Source organism: Puntigrus tetrazona, chromosome 6 (assembly GCF_018831695.1).
Source record: "Puntigrus tetrazona isolate hp1 chromosome 6, ASM1883169v1, whole genome shotgun sequence".
Lineage (NCBI taxonomy): Eukaryota > Metazoa > Chordata > Actinopteri > Cypriniformes > Cyprinidae > Puntigrus > Puntigrus tetrazona.
The window spans coordinates 25794356-25817117 of NC_056704.1; the positions used below are offsets into that span (position 1 = coordinate 25794356).

Here is a 22762-nt window from a genome sequence, read left to right on the forward strand (position 1 = left end):
ACTCGTAAATACATAATGGATTTGACAACTGGCCCCGCCTTCCTTGTGTTTTAGTTACTTTTAAAACCAGCTGAACTAGCAATGAGGAAAATATTTATATTGCAAGTTTTGCCCGTAAAGAGCATAACTATGGCAAACGGTCACTTTCTCCTGTCTTTTGCTCCACCCCTCGAGCAAACAAACCCGGGCTGTAGTTGAAAGCGTAAAGGAGCCATTCATCTTCCAATGGGATGGTGTAATACGTGACAGCTTGAACATTTTCCAGGACGTTCCGTGAGCTTGTTTTTCTGATACACATTCAAATGCGCAGCAGGAAATGAGCGAGTGTTAATGATGAAACCGTTCCGTGTGCAATGAGAAAAAAAAAAAATACACTTCCTTGTGTAGGCCATTCAACCTGTAACCAGAGGCATGCTGTTTTTTTCCCCAGCAGGTAAACAGTCAAATTTTTTTATCCGCATTAGCATACTGTTACAGCAAAACGTTGCCAGATATTATCAATCGTAAGTGGAATTTCCACATGCAGATCATTTTTAGCTGGTTTTCAACCAGCTGTTTGGGCTGAATTTCCTCTCTTGTGACTCGTTCAGGTCTATAAACTGAAAGTGTGAGGTCAGAAAGGGCATGTGTTCAATACATTAAACATTGCATTTTCATACAGATGATTACTTCAACGATTATACAAAAGCATTGAGCCTCTATGCCAAGCTTACAAATATATATATATATATATATATATATATATATATATATATATATGTGTGTGTGTGTGTGTGTGTGTGTGTGAATATCACTACGTAACAAAATTTCTAACAAAATGGAATTTAATTTAAAATAAAAGGAAAATCCTGTCGTCATTTGTTCTTTAATTAATCTCTTAAAAATGTCAATGCTCAAGTCAATGCTTCTCATGAAAAAACAGAAACAAAAATAGATACGATCAAGGACTATGCATGACCCCTCTGTGCCTTTAAATCAAAACATTTTCTATTTTTATCCTTCAATCCTAAAAGAAAACAGTCTTTATTCTCTTGGTATGCTCATATGTTTAGGTAGCAAAGCAGACAGGCATGAGCATGCTAGATAAACACACACACACACACACACACACACACAGCTACTTACAGTCATTTTTGTAAAGGTGGAAATTCCCAGGTTAACACTGAGGCAATTCGATTGCATATTAAAGACTGTTCCATTATTCAAAGTTCACGTAACAGGTTCATGTACAAGGAAAATGCAAACCAAACCAGCAACCAGTTTTCCAGTCCAAACAGGCTTTAAAAAAAACCACGTAAGGCCCTTTAAGTACACGCTCAAACATACAGGTTCTTCTGAAACACTTGAGCTTCAGCAAGAGCCTTTAAGGAAAGAATCTTTTCCCCTATATATGGACCTAGAGTCGCTATATGGTTCCACTGTGGTTAAAAAAAAAATTGATTTTGCATTATAAGTTGGTCAGGGCACAATGGTTTCTGTTAAAAGAGGAAAATTTAAATCTGTAAAAGAAATTACACTAAAACACAGTAAAATGTAGCAATATTGTGACATTTTATTGCAATTTAAATCAAATATTCTCGGGTTGAATGTATTTTAAAATGTAATTCATTCTGGTTATACAATGCTGAATTTTCAGGATCATTACTCCGGTCTTTTGAAGGTTTTATTTTCATTATTTTCTAAAATAACACAAACCTCATCTGTAAATTGGGAGCTTTTCTCATTTCATACACTTCTTTTCTGTCTAGTTTCATTGTGTTTCTACGCAGCTGATTCTTGACTTGATTCAGGTGTGCATTAAAAAGCAAGGACTATTTGACACTACAGCCCAAGCTGGCCTTTAACCATGTCTTAAGAGATATAATGATCAAAAGAAAATAGTCAAGACGTCTTCGGTTATGTGCATAAAATAGCTTTATTTTTAACAAATCAGAACCTGCATGCAGAAATCAATGATTCATTGACTTCAACATTAGATCAGTGATTTCATCTGGATGTGACCAAAGAAAGCAGCAGATTTTTATATTTTTTTTATCATTTTACACCATGCTAGTAATGCACAGCTCATTCACGTTCCCCTTAACTAATCCAGAACATCCTTCTACAAAACATAAATAGATTCGGCTTAAAAAGTCTAAAAGAAATAGAAACTCTTAAAAAAAAAAAAAAAAAAAAAAAAAAATGCTGAAAGACTAAACAGCCTTTGAATTTTTGCACTACTGTATATAAAACAAATCTAAAAACAAAAAAATCACATGTACAACAGCTGAAAAGGGGGACAAACACCCCCGACCTGAAGGCAGGCAATAAAATATGACAGTTAAATTAATACCAAAAAAGAAATTAAGAACATCTACAAAAACACTGGAGAGAAAAAAAAAAAAAAAAAGTACTAGCATTGGTCATTGTCCTCTGTATCCTACCGTTTCCGTAGGATACAGATGCTAATCATCTGCGTTTCACAAATAGGTTTTACGCCAATGGCAGATACCGGGATGAGATATAAGAACAATAAAAAAAAAAAAAAAAAAATGATTTTGGCATTTAAATATTTGGTAAATAAAAGGCTGTCAAGAAATGGCTAAGTACCAAAGTTTTACATTTTATTCAAATGGCTATATACAGATCCCTGGATGCACAAAGTCTGTTTGCAGTGAACTGATTCTTAATCAACGACATCTGTACCTGTTAAAGTAGCTTAGCTGACAGTCAAGCAGCACTGTAGTGGATCGAGTCTCTCTTCGCACAAAACCACCACAACAATGACGTGCAGATATGAGGAATGTACCATAACACCGTGGTTGAAATGAGCATACGTTAGCATAGCACACCGATTCCAGCTTTAGCTCTCACAGAATTTTGTTTCAAACGTATACTGCATGCCCTCAATTTGGTTCCACCTCGGATGTTTTACTAAGGAAATAAAACGTTTTTACAGCACACAGATTTAAAAACAAATAGACATCTGATAACGTAAAAGGCTACAGTAACCATCCCTTCTGTAGCACCGATCGGGACTGTTTTTCATAACGGCTGGTTCAATCCAAAGCCTTTAACCTGTGAACGGCTCCACTGCACCTTGTAGTGTTTTATTAAAAAAAAAAAAAGGAGAAAATAACGGGCACAATGGGCCACAAGGTGAAAAGGCGATAAGTGTGAGAGAGCGTAAAAGACAAGAACATCTTTTGAATCGAGCGGTTTGGCAACAGACGCTATCCCCCTCCGAGTCACTTTAAGATTTCAATGCGAATGTCCAGTCAGAGCGAATTATTCGTGTGAGGTCCTTCTGCGGTTTTTGTGGTACGTGAGAGGTTGGCGGCGACCCATCGGGCCGAGGCACTGTGTGAGCTTATAGTTCAAAAGAGAAAGAGAGAAGTTATGCGAGGTGCCGGAATGCTCATGCGTAGATTTCTGTGGTGGGAGCTTTCTTGTAGATGGGCGTCTTGCCAAGGTCGTAACTTCCTTCGTCTTTCTTCTTGATGCGGAGAACGAAGTGGACCAGCAGGACGATGAGGAGGATGGCGAAGACCAGACCGACTGCTCCACCCGCAATGACGGCTGTAAAACAGAAATAGAAAACGTGAGGGAGGCATAACCTTCAGACAACGCCTTAACGGACACCGGCAGCATGCGGGGATTTTCAAAATATACTTAAGAACGTATGAAAAAAAACTGCTTTGTTACTGTATTTTCATTCATTGTAATAAATTACATATCGATGATAAAATGTTCAATTATAATGATACCATGGCAGCTAATTAAAATTAAATTACCAAAACGATAGATAAATAAATAAAAGCCATGTAGAAATACAAAATAAAAACTAATAAAAATGATGTGTGTTTATGGGTTAATTATATAAACCCATTTTTATCATGGACAATGATAATTGCTTCTCTTTATCTCAAAACTTTTCCATCTCGCATTTCTGAGAAATTCTGAATCTAAAATAAATTTTTAGAGCTGTTGAAAATTAGAATTGATATATTAGGCAGAATTGTGAAACACAAACTAGATTACTAGAAAACAGATTGGTCACAATCTGTTTTTTTTTTTTTTTTATTCTGTTTATTCTGTTTTGGAAACTCTAAAACAGGAAAAAAAAAACTGTGAAAATTATTTTAGAGCAAAACAGTCAACTCTGGTGTACTATATTTAAATAGAAACATTTTGCCGGATATTATTTAATTTGCATATCAAACTATCACTATTGCAAACCAATCAAACCGTCTCCTCACCTGCAAGCACCTCTTTTTTATTCAAAAAGTTTTCTTCAGCATGCGTCATGAGCACATTGCCGGAAGGATCATCTTGTTTTGGTTCTCCACGCCGGCCAACCTCATTCTGTTTAACCAGGATATCGTTATCGATAGTTGGCTTCGGCGCAAATGGACCCTCGGATTCAGGGATCCGGTTATTACTGAAGATACCAGTCTGAGAAAGGACAAAACAGCAAGAAAGTTATAAGTCATATGAACAACCAGAGAGTAATGCAACTCATGGTTTCATGAATCATAAGCACACACAAAAAAAGAATAGAAATTGCAATTCAAGTCGGATATGAATCATGAATGAGTCATTTTAAACCAACGATTCAGTCTGTGACTCAATTGAGAGTCACTTTAACATTCATTAAAAACAATCTGCTCATAAGAGTCACAAATCAGTCAACACTGGTTGCATTAGATATATGTTGGATAAAATGCAATAGAAAGACGTGCTGACTGTTTATTTGCTGTAATAATATTAAAAATATACATTTCAAATTAAACAAATTCTTTAAGGATAATTTCGCTTTAAAAGATTCATTTGTTGTAGGCACATTCATTAAGATACATTGTTTTGTTTCCCAGCAGGCATTTCTGTAGCATCTCAATAGTTGTAAAAAAATATATATATCTACCTCGCTTTCTATGGTCTCGTCTAAAAACCCAGAGGCCGAGCCATCATAATCATCCTCAATATCTTCCTCATCATCATCATCATAGCCATCCTCATCATCAGTTGGGTTTAAGTCGGCAAACTCAAAGTCTTCAGCCGGAGAGTCCCCAGAAGACTCCAGATCCCCATGGGGTGAGTTATTTTTCAGAGGTACCCATGTTTCTGTTTCTCGTACCTACAAAAGAGAAATCATTTACATGAGAAATTTATAATTGGCACAATTCGTTCCCAGACAAATCACCAAAGAAAAGCATGCAACATCTTTTTTTCTAAATAAATGTAATCCAATGCATTAGAAATTGGAAGGAAGAGTCACTACTGAGTGACCAAAAGAATTATTTTAAGACATTTTTAAACTTGTTCTGAGATTTAAATAAAGACGCACCAATGCTGTTAATCACGTTAGCAAAGCACTGCCAAGGAGTTATAACAATTAATGAACTATGGCCATTTCTGTTTTCACTGTTGCTATGGTTGCAGGACATCAAAACATTCTTTATTAAAATCAAGAAAAGATTTTAAATTCTATTCTGAATAGCACCCAACTGTGATTCACACTGTATTGTATTACAATCAGTTCATTCTTGACCTTAAAGCGAGTTGGAGAGGTAAGAGGCGAGTTGGCACAGGTTTGGCACCATTGTGTAAAACAACGCAAGAATTCATCAGACAGGGGCTGAGGGTCTTTATCTGTCTCGCTCTCTGCTCGCTGTCAAAAACAGATTTAATCAAACCTGACTCACTGAAAAGTTTCACATACCGGGAAAGCAAAAACATTCATAACGCACAGGTGCGCACTCATGGCGTAACCACCTTAGACGAATTTCAAAAGCAGGATTTCGGTAAGCCAACAACGGCTTCAAGTTTATCACAAACGCAACTTTTTAAAAACAAATGTAATACTTAAAATGGCTCTAGACACAAAAGGGAGGGGTTTTTAAAATGGAGACCGGGGGGACCGACTGACTCATTTTCCGGGAAAACCAGGATCATGCAAACGCCACATGAAACTGCAAGTCAGCTCTAGCCTGCTCTGTTGTTCGAAGATAATAAAAGAAAAAGGGAGAGCGAGAAACAGAGACCGACAGAAACCACAAGAGGGTGTGGGGAGAGAGACTGACATACTTTATGGTTTTCAGCCGTACAGTGCTGTGAAACCCCACTCTGAAATCCCCCTACATTAAGAAATACTGAGCTCTGAGAAAGAAAAAAAAAAAAAAAAAGTCTAAAAAGTACAGCGGATACCCTCTGACTGCGAAGAGGCGTAAAAGCTGTGGTTTAATTAAACCCATGCTTAAATTCTCATAAGCAACCATTACTTCTCAGCAAATGTATATAAGCCACTTGAAGGAGTTTAGAAAAAAAAAAAATCCCACAACCCAAACTAAAAACTCTAGACCAAGAAAAAAAAAGTCCCTCAATTTCTCAGTCACAATGCAGGAAATAATGCTTTTTGTTTTTAATTTCTCAGCATCAAGCAAAAATCCCCCCAAAAAATCCATAAAACAGCTTTTAAAAGAATCAGTTAGTTAATTTAGTTTATCTAAAATATATATGTCATTATTTACTCTCCCACACACCGTTCCAAACCCATATGACTTCTCACACAAAAGACGTTTATCAATGTTCACGCTGAAGTTATTCAAGTTATTATTCATGTCACTGAGTTTGCAAATGATATCTGGCACTAGTGAGTAGTGCAGTAAATCTGTCTTATAGAGATCTGAAATGACATGGGGGTGAGTAAATGAGTAAAAGTTTTATTTCCAGGAGAACTATACCCTTAGCCAGCCCTCGTGACAGCTGTGTAATATGAAAATGACATGTCTACAAGTATGACTATGGCTCTTATCCTCAAAGTGAGCTGTAATGCCAGGGAGGGAGAAGCCTGTGTAAATTAACCAGCTTAGTAAACCAGGCCCAAGTCAAGACTAGCAAAGCTAGGAGCAAATCCGACCATCTGCTGACAAATGGTCTGGCATCTGTTCCAGTGAGTCACAATGGGAGACGCAAGGAGAAGATAACACAATCAGTGACTCATCCATTACTGTGATAAACCGTCCATGGTGATCAGGTGATTATTCACTGTTTGAGTTTAAAGGACAATATTTAAACAATCACGACCATTTGCATCTTCTTTTGCCAAGCAACCTCTGAACCTTAAAAGTCACCGAGCTGGAATATTTGACAGAATGTCTGTAGATGTGGTCTGGAATCCATCAGTGACCCATTAAAGCCACACTCCAGATATTATCCGCTGTTGTGGTTTGAAGACTCTCCTTGTTGTCCTTTCAGGTCACAACCAATTACAGCCTCAGTCGTCAAGACAAATGGCGTCTGTCACTCCCACCAATCGGATTAACAGAGTGTATTGTGTCATATGATCTCCTCATGAGATACACTCCTCACCCTGGGACAGAATGAACGTCCTACTTTGAACACACACACTCGCATGTCAGGAAAATTCCTTCCACCTTTACAGGAACTATTTATAGCCGTGTTTTCCTTCTTACGCTCCCAGTAGAATCTCAGCAGCTGGGCAGAAAACTACCTGCCTGTTAAACGATACGTCATTGTTCAATCACACGCCAAATTCTCACCCCAACACCTGTTCCAAGCCCTGAAGCATTAGTGCATGCGAAGGAAACAGGATTAGGCTCTTCTTCGAAATCTTCAACTAAACCAAACAAAAAGGACCATTCAGCCTCATTGTCGTCAGCCTCTATTCTCTCACACAGGAAGTGGGATCACGCTTTCCTTCTATCTGTTGGTGGCTTTCATTAATGAAGCTTCTCACCATTAAGTCAAACACTGTTTAATACACAATGAGCCATTCTGAATAGCCCAAACAATCAGCATTGTGTAATGTGGACACAAGGAGTTCAAGCTTTCTGAAAACGGGGATTTAGATTGGATTTGGAGATCAAAAATGAGTCAGATGTGTTCTTGATGGTTTAAAAGATTCAACAATTAACTATATTACACGTCTAAAGAACAGCTCCCATATCACACTATTACACCTTTGTGCATTCAACAGGAAACAATCATGTTCACAGGTAAAGTTACAACCCTAAAATCCTATGTATAATTACACTTTAATTGCTTTTTACAGCAGAAATTAGATTAACACTTAGACACTGCCAAAAAAGATAAGAAATCTGTGATCATTCAGATGACAAAACAATTTTGAATCAAACTTTATATTAGGTAGCCTTAACTACTATGTACTTACACCAAAAAAGTAAGTACAATGTACTTAATTGTGTTCATATTGTACTGCAAAACACTTTTGCTGCTATCAAAGTGGGATACAGGTAAGTTTAGGGACAGGTTTAGTGGCATGAGTAGGTTTAAGGGTGGGTTAAGGTGTAATGGATATATCAGTAGTGTAATTATAAATATAAGTACAATATAAAATGTGCAAAAACAACTGCACTGTACCAAATTAATTAAAATGTAAGTACATAGTAGTTAAGTCCACCCAATTTGTAATTAACGTTACTGCAAGAGTAGTATGTTCTTATTTAGAGCACTTTTATTGCAACATAAGTTGACCAAAAAGTGCTTAACAATAAGAAAGTGTCACTTATCAAATATATTATAAAAGTAAAAAAAATAAAACCAAACAATACACCTCAAAACTAGCTTTAACACCATCCAATAATGGGTAGGTCCCTGATTTATTGTTAATACTATACATGAAAGAACCTATAAAAGAGCGTTTTGAACCATTACAGGACTCAACTTGAAAGGTAATCCAGGATACTGCAAGTTAGCAGTAAATGTGTTATTAGATGTAAAAGACCACCGCGTGCTTGTAGGATCATCAATGGAGTGTTTAGGCATGAAGATTTCTTCAAGTCTGGAGACCTGAGAATCATCCAGACGGATGTTTATTTGAATAATGGGTATTTTCAGGAATACAAACATTTACACGCCAAGAAAGACAAAAGGATGGAATTGCCATTGCTTGGGGGAAGGGTGTAGTCCACAAAGAAACTTTACTAAAGACTGGGTAGTAAAGCCAACTCGGTTGAACACGGATATCACAAATTGCTAATATGTTACAATGAGCAAACTATTAATTACTACTTAAGCACAAAACAAAAACAACAAAGTGCCATCGTCCACACCAATAAGCAGAAAAAAAAGACAGGCCAAATCAAAAAAAAAAGAGCAACCATGATTATGAAGGACAGCTGGTGGATGGTTATCAGCATTTCTAACTAAAGCCCGTCTGGCATATGGTTGATAGCTCAACAAGCAACAGAACTGGAACGGTGACGGATGTGGTCTGCTAAATGACTCTAGAATGCACAGGATTCCCTTTACATGGCCTCAAGATACTCCTTTGGATTTTAAAAACAAGAGCAGACAGCATAAGGTATTGCATTCATTTTCAATAAACAAATGCATTCGCAAGCGGAGTTGCTGTAATAACTAAAATTCTTCTTTCACCCAAGCAGCAAATAAAACCCTCTCATTCGGTGCCAACATTCCAGCCTCAAAAGCGATTTAATAGGCCAGTGGACAGCAATGCAGAAATCATTATTACATCCTGGCGAAAGTATTTATCATGTCCACTGCCTTTCAACAGCCATTCAGATGAGCTCTGCGCCCTAAAAACAACTGAATAAATAAATAAAAGCAAATCTATTCATATGCAAATCGCCTCATGCCTAATTCATAACACAGTCATTAGCAAGACAACTAGCATGGCCATTACGCTTAAAAATAAATATAATTAAGCTATCACAGGTGACAAAATACTTCTTGCATTATTGGAGTATTAATGCCTTTTCATGTTTTCTAAGTTCACGAAAAAAAAAACTCCTGGGAGGTCAATATCACTGCCACTTTTCTTTTTTGCCCAACGTGTACCTTTCTAACTAGAGATTATTTTATGTCAGCTAAGGTGGTGAAAGCTAGACTCAAATATTCAAATATAACCAACCCCAATGCCAAATTTAAAATACCCACTCGTACTTTGCCTATTACTGAGGTTTAAAGTATCCATGTCATGTTGAGTTTATGCCACACAAACTTGTCCAGTGGCTAAAGAGGAGGGACCTGGATGAAAGAGGTGGACCATTTAAATCCGCCGAACTGTGTGAAATCCCAAAAGAAGGGCTGGTCAAGGTCAGGAGGGGTCACATTCCTCAGGAAAACGCTAAAGAATGGAGAGGGAGGGGGATGAAAGGAACACAGACACTTCTGCATGATTTTGAGGAATGCAGCAGCCTTCCCTGCCTCGAAGGACAAGGTCTCTGGTGCGTGTTGAGCTTGTTCTCACATTCCCACCAGAGATTATATCCCACCATCCGATGCACTACTAACAGCGCAGATGGTTTACTGTTCAATTACCCATGGATTACGCAATATTACACACTAAAACCATCGACAGACAAGGCCAAGACACAATACAAAAGCTGCATCTGTTGGTGTTTAAGTGTAGATAAAGATCTACGGGCAACACCTTTCCAAAGGTCTGTGAGAGAATGGAAGGTTTGGGCCCAAAGAATTTGCATTTTGACTTTGTGTGTGTGTGTGTGTGTGTGTGGCTGACTGACCCAGCAAGCACACTGGGTGGCATTTGTCTTCTATTTCAGCTCCACAGACATCTGCAGCCAGCTATTCTTTTGAGTTATGAAAGAGCTGGCCAACACAAAGCTGTGGCATCCCATTCACAGGTGCTCCAGAGGGCGATTCCATAATGAACAGATGGAAAATTAAACCTCATGGACTGAATCCAGCATAATCAAATAAAGCTAAAAAAATCCCCGAGGGCAAAAACTGTCACACGAAAGCCAATGCTACTCGTGAGGTTACTTAACAAACAAATACGCGCAAAACCAGTTTGGTGCCAAAAGCCATAAAACTCCCTTAAATGTATTTTTTACACGCATACATAAACATAAACGCTCAAATTGAATTTCACAAAACCACAACTCCACGACTAATTGTTGCTTATCTAATTGTACACTTGAGGTTTATTTGAGGTGCGCGGCCATTAGAAAATGCGACTGATAAGACTTGCTTGTCTAACAGTTTGATGATTAAATTAAAGCTAAATGATTAATCTGAAGGGTTACATTTGTTAAACATGTAACTTTCAAGCCTTTGTTGTTTCAACAGGTCTGTTGTCAGGGAGCTAACTTAAAGCTTTAGCTAGCACCAGTATAACACCCCGTTTTCGTCATTTGTAAATAAAGAAACCAGTTTTACTCGATTAAACCCTTAGTATCTTAACTGAATGTAATAAAAAGCTCAAATTCACAAGACAACTCACCGATTCAGCGAAAACAGCAGCAGCCGCGGACAAAACCAGCATGAGGTAAACTTTCAACATCTTCTCTTCAAAATAAACAGCCTCGGTGCCGAAAGTTGTCGTCGGTTTCCGAAGTGAGTCGCTTTTGTAAATCAAAATAAACCGGTCCTGGTTGTGTAAGTCCTTTTTTATATCGATTCGATGAGCTTTACGTCGCGTATGTTTTGCGGCTATCCTCTGTGTTGGTACGCAGTATCCCTGTGTAATGATTGATCCAGTTTAGTTTTATTCCAGCCCAGACCAACCCAAATCCCGCCCTCTTTCTTATGCAGCCAATCAAAGCACAGACAAAAGCAGTGACGTGATTTTCGGAAACTCCGGATGCAACAGGTTTAAAACACAATACGCCAGAATCCATCACGACGCTGTAAACAGAATTTTTAAACAATTAGAATAGGTTTTTCTGACTATACAACACAACGGTTTTCAGACCAATCTCTTATAAATGCAATAGTCTCCCTCCTCTGACTATTACCCGTGGTTAACGTACTTAACACCCGCCCTTAACCGACGAAAGCGAAATGATGGGATAATGACTAGCACGTTTGAGGACGTTTTAGGAAGAAGAATCAAGCAAAGCGAGACGCTCGTGGAAAGTTTAGTGACGCAAACCTTTTGAGAGTCCCGTTTGGTTGCTCTTCCCTTTTCCCTTAAGCGTTCTGAAAAACGAAAACCCCGAGGACGTGATGATATTGCTGATAAAAATAGTTTTCGTTTCTGTCCTTTGTTTCTTCTCCGCCTGGCAGAAGTTTTAAACAAAACCAGATGATGGCTTGCTGGTGATTTAAGCTGGTCGATGCTCTCCCAGCCTGGTGTTCAGATTTATCCAAAGCCCTTACTAGACTGAGACCGCTTAAGACCAGCTAACCATCTTACCATTTGCAAAGTTTATTTTCTTTTCATGAATGTCAGTGACATTCGGATTTAGTCGGTGTTGCATCACAGAATTAACATCAAAGGTTATCATTTCCACTAAAAGGCGTCCGTTTGGATCTCATCCAGTCACAGTAACTGGAAAATGATGGAATAACTCGCTCTTATCACAGCTTTTCTTTTCTGGCATGACTTTGAACTGCAAACCGCTTTTGCATGTCCCAGCATGACAGTGTCAGTGAATAGAGCTTTACTCTGTTACAGTAAATCATCTCATTTATCACTGACATTATAAATGATTTCCAGAGTCATTGGAAATATACTCTAATGCAAATATTAGAATTAGGCATTTTTTAATTAGGTTAATCATTCGAGCAAGTCGTCGGCGTGTCACTATGTGTGATTCCCTATTAGTAAGAATAGTGTGTCATAGATTGCAATGCAAATCATTCAGTACAAGTCACTTGTGCATGCTAATAAAAGTGTCTCATGTATGTAAACGGTAAAAATACTGCAAATACTAGCTGTGTTTAAATCCTCTTAAATGCCTTTTAACTGTCAAACTAAATTGATTCCAATGTACTTGTTATAGAATTGGTGCATGTGACGGTATTACAACAATGCTGACATAATAATAATATGAATAATTTTATAAACTCTTAAACAAGTGTTATTATTAATGCGATGTGAACGCTCTAAATATATACATGCTCATATGCTGTGCAGTATAAGTATATTTTGCATGCTTACAGTATGTTCCCCACATCTGCACTTTTAAACATCAACTTCAGATTGCTCGTAAAATTGCGGAAAGTTCTTCTACGCTCAAACCGAGTTGTAAAAGGTACCAGCTGCGTCACTGACCCGCCGCTCATGAGGTCTCAGACTGTCTTATATTATGAAGTGCGAGAAGAATCTGGCCTGATTTCAGCCTTGATTTGTTTAGTCTGGGACTAGAGCACATTTTAAACAACGTGAAGGAAGTGTTTTGAAAAATGCAAGTGATGAAGGTGCTTTTTAAAGATGGCATTTGCCTTAAGACCGAGGTGCATCTATCAAAGTGAAATGCATCTGTGAATGCATGCAATGTGAGAAATGCGGACATGAGCGAAACAGGATTTTTAAAAATAGGTATTAATCACGCTTATGATCTAGCTTAACATCGCACGCTTATTAATGATGCATAATGTTCCTTATTTGAGGTTCAAAATAGGCACACAAAACATCTCAGAAATGTGACTGTTATGAACCAAAAGTTTGTGGTGGATCTTCATTCTTAGTTATTTAGTTTCTCGCTTCCAATTGTAATTCGTTATATAAGCAGACATGTACGCTCCATATCCTTGGGTTGTCAGCGTTGCTATTATGCCGTCATTGATAATCAGTTCTATAGCGGCTGCTGATCTAAGAGAAACGATGGAAAAGTTTAGGCGGAGGCAGTAAACACTGCCGCCCGGGTCAGCTCGCTCAAGCAGTTGTGGCAATCAAATCCACATGGTGTACATTAGAGAGAAGCGCCTGGCTCTGTGCTGCTGCATGCTGGCCTTCTCCACATCCCCGCCTCGACTTTCACTCAGTCATAGTCCGTCTTTTGTCTCTATGTAAAAAGCAAATTCCACCCAACCTCTGACATAGTCTGACACACATTCCAATTCGGGCACAACAATGGAGGCCTTTGTGCCTGCTGCTGTGTGTGCGTGTGTTTGCTTTTCATTTTTTTTTTTATTACACTCTAGATGGGATAGAAAGTTTAATCTTTTTTTTTTTTTTTTTTTTTAGCCATATTGCTGCTATGTGTGTGATCTCACAACTCCCCTCCATAACACGAAACACACACAACTTCAAAATGTATGACTGTTTATAGTGGAAAAAAAGAGTTCTGTGTGGTCCCTTCACTCCTTTGTGTTACCTGTACAATGGGATGGAAAAAACGACTATATTTTAATACATGATTGCTTCTGCACACATACACACATCTGTGTGTGTGTGTGTGTGCATGTGCTGGTTTTTGTTGTCTATGGGGACATGTGTTTAATGTGTTTAATGACATGGGTATGACAGAGATATTACAATTTGAAGGTGGTTTATGAGGATAGGGCCAATGTCCCCATAATTCGAAAGTCTAAATGGTGTTTTTTTGAAAATCAAAAATGCATAAAGTTTCCTGTAAGGGGTAGGTTTAGGTGTAGGACAATAGCACATACAGTATTTACAGTATACAAACCATTACGCCTATGACGAGTCCTCATAAACCACAAATATGTGTGTGTGTGTGTGTGTGTGTACAATTTATTTGTTTATTTTTTATTTTCTGATTTTTTTCCCCAAGTGTACTTTCTAGTGCTGTCAAACAATTAATCACATTAACTGCATCCAAAATAAAAGTTTTTGCTTACATAATATATGTGTGTATATTGTGGATATTTATTATGTATATATAAATACAAATACATGTGTCACGACTCTGGACTTCTGTGTTTATGTTTTCGTTTCATGCCATGTGCTCCCTGTGCCCTGCCTTCCCTCTGTGTTAATTATGTTATTGTCATCAGCTGTGTCTCGTCAATTACCCTGTGTATTTAAGTCCTGTGTTTTGAGTTCTGTTTGTCCGAGCGTCAATGTCCCTACCTGTGTTTATCCTGCCTGCCTGTTCGACCGACCTGCCTGCCTGCCTGCCTGCCTGTCTGTATATCTTTTATTTTACCATTCTGGAATTAAACCCCTTTATTTTCATTGAATCTCGTTGTGTGCTCTCGTGCTTACCACACAACCGTGACAGAACGCTCGGACCATATAAAGAAGTAAATAGCGGCGTATTTTCCCCCTTATTTTTGTTTTTTGCCATGTTTGCCCAGTTTAAAGACCCGAACTTCCTCATCCGCCTGCTGGAGCAGGGGGATTGCTCTCTCGAGGACTATACAGAACTATTCCTCGAACTGGCCAACGACTCTCGCTACCCGGACTGCTCTCTGCTCGAACTCTATTTCCGCGGACTTAACACCTCCAGCCAAGCGCAGCTGTCCGGGAGCGGTCCTCGAGAGAGCCTCGCCGCGTACGTCGAGTGGGTGCTGGTGTCCTGCAAATCAACCATGATGGTTGCGCCTGAGGACAACGACACCAGCCCCACTCCAGATCCAGAGCCTAGCCCATCCCTTCACCGCAAAGTCGAGCCCCAGCCTGAGCCCACCGCTGACACGGGGGCGGAGTCAAGCGCGACCACGGACCCATCGCCAGAGAGAGCGACAGAGCCGTGGAGCGCAACAGGACCCGAGCCGTATACGTCAGACCAGGTGCGCGAGCCAGCAACGGAGCTCCCCGCGGTGGAGACAGCCGACTGCGATGAGAGCGCGGAGTGGAGCTCCGCCTACTACACATCTGCTGAGGATGAGCTGATCATCCACCTGGGGCTGCTGGATCTGCAAAGGGAGCTGGATGATGTAGACTTGGACTTGGACTTAGACTGGGCACCTCCCCTGTATCCTGAGTTCCTGTTCCCGTTCAGCTACCCAGTAAGCCCGCTGGTTCCGCCCAGCCGTCCCGTTAGCCCGCTGGTTAGCCGTCCCGTTAGCCCGCTGGTTCCGCCCAGCCGTCCCGTTAGCCCGCTGGTTCCGCCCAGCCGTCCCGTTAGCTCGCTGGTTCCGCCCAGCTGTCCCGTTCCTGTGCCCGCGCCACGTGCGCTCCGTCCCGTTCCAGTGCCCGCGCCACGCGTGCCTCCGTCCCGCTTCCAGTGCCCGCGCCACGCGTGCGCTCCGTCCCCGTTCCAGTGCCGCGCGCCACGCGGCGCTCCGTCCCGTTCCAGTGCCCGCGCCACGCGCGCCTCCGTCCCGTTCCAGTGCCGCGCCACGCGCGCTTCCGTCCCGTTCCAGTGCCCGCGCCACGTGCGCTCCGTCCCGTTCCAGTGCCCGCGCCACGCGCGCCTCGTCCTGTTCCAGTGCCCGCGCCACGCGCGCTCTCCTCCAGTGCCGCCTCAAGTTTTCCCACCCTCCCACCCATGCCACACCACGCCGATGGATCCCAGCAGCCCCTGCGCTCATCCTCAGCAAACCATCTGGAGCTCGCCACGGTCTGCCGGTCTCCATCGCCATCGAGGTTGGAGGATCCTCGCCTCACCGCCCTGCCTCCGAGACCCAGACTCCTCCTCGGCTCGTGAGACCCGCCGGCTCCCCTGGGCTCCTAGCTCCCTCCTCTACACCGTGGTCCGTCAGTCCACCAGCTCCACCAGGCTCCATCGTCCTCCGGCTCCGCCTTGGTCTGTCGTCGACCATCCGTCGCCTCGGGATTCCTCTCCTCCGGCTTCGCCTCGTCACTCCATCCCACCGGCTCTGTCAGGCTCCTCCTTCCCTCCGGCTTCACCTCAGTCCTCAGTCGCTCTGGCTCCGCCGCGTCCTTCCCGTCCCCCGTCTCCGTGTCAGTCGCCGAAGCCTGCGGCGTCGCCTTGGACCTCCAGCGCCTCGACGTCACCCTGGCTCTTCGGCTCTCCGTCTCCACCTCGGTCTCCTCCTCCACCTGCTCCGCCACCGTCGGTCGGCCCCATGGAGTCGATGGCTGCTCCTCCTCCATGGCTCCTCCCTCCGTCGGCCCCACCGTGGACCACCATAGCTGGGCTCTGGATCTCCTCCTGCTCCGGACTCCTCCTGTCTCCTCCCTGGCTCCTCCCTCCGTCTACACCTCCTTGGACCCTTCTGCCTTCTGCCTGCCCACTCCTGGGGATCCGTCCTCCACCAGAACCTCCTCCCAAGACCCGGTATCCCCAACTCCTAGTCTTTTTTGTTTTGTTTGTTTTTCTTTCGTTGTTACCCTTTAGGTGCGTGGACGCACCTTCCGGGAGGGGGTAATGTCACGACTCTGGACTTCTGTGTTTATGTTTTCGTTTCATGCCATGTGCTCCTGTGCCCTGCCTTCCCTCTGTGTTAATTATGTTATTGTCATCAGCTGTGTCTCATCAATTACCCTGTGTATTTAAGTCCTGTGTTTTGAGTTCTGTTTGTCCGAGCGTCAATGTCCCTACCTGTGTTTATCCTGCCTGCCTGTTCGACCGACCTGCCTGCCTGCCTGCCTGCCTGTCTGTATATCTTTTATTTTACCATTCTGGAATTAAACCCTTTATTTTCATTGAATCTCGTTGTGTGCTCTCGTATTACACACAACCGTGACAACATGCGTGTATATATTTAAAAAAATATGTATGAAAATATATATATGTAAAAATATATATATGAATATATATTAAATATATTTAATAAAATATATAAATGCATATACATGCAAATATATGCTGTATGTGTGTGTATTATATACATATACGACTAATATACAAAGTATACATGTGCGTATGTGTATTGTGATATAAAATGATATTTCACATCATTTTATATTGTTATCATCCAATGTAAATTACAATTTTGTACTTTTTTAAAATAAAATATCAAAATTCAAAATTTTCATATGACTTTGTATATTACATAAACAAGAATGTAATTTTTATGGATAACAGCATTATATATATATATATATATATATATATATATATATATATATATATATATATATAGCTCCAATACTTCCAATCAAAAACACCATATTTAGTCAGCTAGCTGTTATTTATGTTTAAGTATTAGGTAGGATTAGGGATGTAGAATATGGTTATGTAGAATATGTGCTTTATAAGTGCTTATAAACAGTCAATATGTTATTAATAGTCATGCTAATAAACAACTAGTAAGTGGTGAGAATCGTTCGCTATACTAAAGTGTTAGCAAAACATTTAGGCCACTTTTTAAAACCACATTTTCAGGTTTTAGTTACTTGGGGCACATTTCCGATATGTCTGGTTTGCAACAGGAGTAGGTGTGTGCGGGTGTGACAGCCTTTGAGGGAAGTTACTATAATGTATTCAGTGACATTTTTAAAGTGTTTAGCGCACACAATCCCATCTAATCTCTTTCTCCTGAGGGGTGTTAGGCGTGAGGTGATGTTTGTGCTTGCCGTAGCTTTTGTAAACTACTCATTATGAAGTAAATAAGCTCATCACAAACACACATACGCCACAGAGTTGAACGATATAGCTACGCAATCCCTTTGAGTCTAGTACGTAAATTAAATTAACGCTGTTAGGGGAGGCTTTTTTTGTTCGGGATGACTTTTTGTTTGTTTGTCTTTATCTTCCTTCATCAGTTTAAAAGAGGTGCAGCCCACATCTTCTGTCATTAACATCATTAACATCATTAACATATTAATTGCTCAAGATGTGAGTTGTTATCTGTGATGAACAGATATAAAAGACATTCTTTCATCATTATTCATTTGGTTAGGATACTCAAATTTAGTAACTTAATCTAAATCCTTTGGAAGTGAAATCCTTTTTTTGGTATTCAAAAAAAAAAAAAAAACTAAATTAAGTATTTAATGTACCAAACAAAACCATGTTAAAAGCATCTAGAGGTAAATTCTGTGAAAACCATGGCTGCCAACACTGATCTCAGGATCTCACGCCACAAGGCCTTTCTCATGCAGTGCTACTAATTCATTTTTTTTGTATTTATATATATATATATATATATATATATATATATATATATATATATATATATATATATATATATATATATATATATATATGTGACATATAATTAAGCCAAGTCTCTAATGATCACCAAAGCTATATTTATTTAATAAAATCTACTGAAATATTGTCATAATATATCAAACATATAAGCATATTTTCAGCATCATAAATCCAGTGTTTGGTGTCACATAATCCTTGTAATATGGTTGTAATATTGTAATGTTTATAGCACAAATATGTTTATAAAATAGTATCTCAATATGACAAATTATATACAAATTTGTATATATTCTATTTTATTTTTTATTTATTTTTTTGGACAAAATATTGTAATATAGTCTAAATACCGTCAAAAATATGTAACCCTTTTCCTGTTCTGCGTAAAAATTTTTTTTTCGCGAATATGACAAAGCATTTTGCGTTCCGTTTCCACTAAATTTCTCTTCTTTGGAAATTCACACAAACAGACACGCCCACTTCTTTTACTACGATATCGCAGAAGCCCCACCCATTTTCCATTTGAACTTTGGACTGGATCTTCCTGCTCTTTCTAATCTAACAAGCTCCCTCGCTGCATGTGTATTTTCTCTATCTCAAATTCATTTTCATGTTGTATTTTTTTTTTTTACCACTTTCGCTTTTCGTATCTCACTCTTTCACCTTACGGACAAAGAGATAAAGGCTGTAGAAGGTCACTTTATTGACTGGGAGCCATTAAAACAGGGCACGAGCTACGCTTCCCCCTCTCCACCCACAACCGCCTACCTCACCGCCAAACCATATATAGAAGAGTACATGCTAGTTCTCTTTCCCAGCATACGCTCCAAGCCAGGAAGACGTCACCGCTTCCTGTGCATATGCAAGAAAGTGGAATTTAGAGGAAGCCCATAGGGCGTTAAACAGTGGGAGATGTGTGTGTGTGTGTGTTTGTGTTGGAGTATGGAAAAGGATACAAGAAACACCATGTGGTAACCGAGTAAAGCCGCAATAGGGGAATTGTGTGGAATGGCTGGAATTTCCTGTTAAAAACGTCACATGTGCTGCAGCGGTCAGCCACAGTGAACTGCATGATGAGACAATATTTAACCAAATATGATGAGTCACAATATTTCATTGATGATATTTGACCTTGGCGTTCTGCATCTTGTGGTGTAACTCCTTCAGGAGTTTACTACACAGTTGATTATTACTCATTGTATCTTTTAAAGTGATTTCTTATTTTAACAAATTGTTGTTACTGAGTATCGTGAGCCATACACATTTTTACAATAAAAGATCTAAAAACTTATTAGGGGTGCGTGCACTTTTCAAAACCACTAAACCTAAAAGTGAAACTTGTATAATACCGTTTAACTGTTGTAAGTAACTTTTTTAATATTTAATAATTATAATATCTAATAGCTGAGATGCATTTATTCGATCAAACATGAAAACAAATACATTTGTAATGTTATAAAAAATTTCTATGAAATAAATGCTTTTCTTCAGAACGTTTTATTCATCGAAGAATTTATGATGCAGTAAAACAACAAATCAGCGTATTAGAAAGATTTATGGAGGATCACGTGACACTGGAGTAATGATGCTGAGAATTCAGCGTTGCATCACGGTAATAAATGATATTTTCAGATATTTTCAAATTGAGAACGGTTCATTTAAATTGTAATAATATTTCATAATATTTATGCTTTTCCTGTATTTTTGATTAAATAAATGCAGTCTTGTTAAGCAGAAGAGATATCTTCCAAAAGCATAATAAAATAAAAAGCTTCACTTGTATTTTGTTTGTGGCATGTATTAGGCCAAAATGATTAAAATAGAAATATTTTCAGCAGCTAAAAAATCTGATATTTCTCTCTTTTGCTGTAATGTGTCAGTAGGAAATATCAGTTTACATTTACAAACATTAATTTTGCCGTGAATTGTACTAATTTTCTGGGATTTTTGTCTGACGGCGGCCAGTGCTCCACACAGAGACCTGATCTGATCATCAATATTTCTATTTCAATCATTTTGGCCTAATACATGCCACAAACAAAATAGAAGTTAAGCTTAAGCTTAAATGAACTGTTCTCGATTTGAATGATTTTACTAGCCTTTTATTCACTTTGACCACCGCTGTTGATCAAATTGTGCCGCCGAAGTTATGAGAGTTGCTAAAACAGGATCCTAAAACCCGTTGATTTACATCGAAAGAGGAAGAAACCAAAAGTTTGCATGGGCATGAAAGAACACGACCCTAACAACTGCCCAGACAACCACACACACACACACACACAGCTTTTTTATTCATTATAGAGCCTAGCTCTGCAATGACCGAAGCTCCAAAAACAATAAACGACTCGTGAAATATATGTGCGCATGTATGTGTTTCAGGGTGTGGAGTTCGGATGAATAGAGTTTTTTTTTTTGTCATACTACTCCACGTTTCACCGGAGAATTATCCGCAACTGCTTTTGTTAGACCAAAGCTCTGACATGGATCATTTTTCCGTTTCAGAGCGTTTATATGCCCAGGAGACAATATAGACACTTAACACGTCTCTCTGCTGTTACACCTGCCCGCCGCGTTCATGCTCTCGGCCAGGTGTGACATTTCACTGTACAATGAGCGTCTCTCTTTTACAAGCCACATGACTCTAATGAGGACACAATATAATTCTCTGTGCGCTCGCCATTATTAAAATGAATCTGGGTTCGTTTTGGCAAAAGGTCACAGCTTGTAACCGAGTCGGTTACTTTTCTGCTTCTCGCTGGCGAGCAGACGGTAGGTGCGCTCTGTGGTTTTACTGAAAAGGAAACAGAGTTTCTGGTGCTCTATAAATACCGCTCTGTTGCTAGTGTTAGGTGCTTTTCATTTCCATTTTGCTTTCGTCAGCGGCGTTTCATTAAGCTAACGTCGCATTTACTTAAACCGCTGACCCTGACTAACATCGTGCAGGCGTCGCAGGAATGTAAAAAACGACTTTAACTTACATTAATGCGAATAAAAACTGAAAACCCTCCCCACAAAAAAACTAGCATTTTGTTTTGCATAACATGCTTGAGAAAAGTGAAAAACCCCACAAAATTCACACACAATTATAACGCTGCTTTTGTGGTTTTCTGCTCATATCAAATAAAGCTTCATTCTGTTTTTTAAAGTGTGTTTTTGAATGCCTGCTGGCATCCACTGTTGTAAGAGAGGACTTTTAATTTGTACAGCGCGGTCTCGTCTGAAACCGTGTTCAAAAGTGGATTGATGCGTTCAGAAACTGCTTTGTATGCAACTAAGACATTCATTCTTGTTCCTGATGAGCAATTAGTGAGCATGAAACACGAGCTATAATTGATCAATCAGAGGTTAATAGAACAACTGAAAGAAACGTATACAATAAGAGCAAGCGGCTATTTACTTGATGAAAAAGGCGCTGAGATACTAAAACTTTAGCGCCGCGGCAATTAGGCCTATATGTTTTGGTTGCAGACAGAACTTGAACAGATAAAGAATGAGAAAAATGAGCCAGCTGATCACGATTAAGTGCTTGACGCAATCAATCTTCTGCTAAGCATCACTGAATGGAAAGTCTCACCGAACTCAGGGACTGCGTTGACTTTACACGCTGGCTCTCTCGTTACACAGCTCGTTAGATGCTAGTTTAGAAAGTAATCAGAGCTTTGATCATGAGCTAGATGAACGCCTGCACTTTCATTTGCAACTGAATTGCTGTTAATTACGATTGCATATGTTGATTCACCTTTTTAATATGCATTAGATCGGAGATCAAAGTCAAAAGGCGCTTTCATCTCGTACGTTTACGAAGCATTATACACCCAATTAATATAGAAATGATTAAGCAGTTATACATATTTATTTGAAATGTTATTAACGATGCCACATGCATAAATTGAAAGCTATTTAAAACGGAGACATGGAGTTATGTTTGTTTTTGAGAATACTGGGTAAATATTAGACTCGGGAAGTTACATAATATGACAGTTTTAACCTCCCACTTCTTGCATGTTAAAGCATTTCTCTTTTTTAAGTCACTTTAGATTAAAATTTGTGCCAGCGAC

At 39.6% G+C, this 22762-nt stretch overlaps 1 protein-coding gene across 1 annotated transcript; it reads right to left on the reverse strand.

The window, feature by feature from the left end:
• Positions 1-1896: 1896 nt before the first annotated feature.
• On the reverse strand, positions 1897-11472 carry sdc4 (syndecan 4). The gene is made up of 4 exons (XM_043242278.1): positions 11231-11472; positions 4904-5116; positions 4239-4434; positions 1897-3558 (listed from the first exon to the last, which is right to left on the reverse strand). Exons 1-4 carry the CDS (start codon positions 11288-11290, stop codon positions 3398-3400), a joined length of 630 nt encoding a protein of 209 aa, XP_043098213.1. The 5' UTR covers positions 11291-11472; the 3' UTR covers positions 1897-3397.
• Between the last annotated feature and the right edge of the window lie 11290 nt (positions 11473-22762).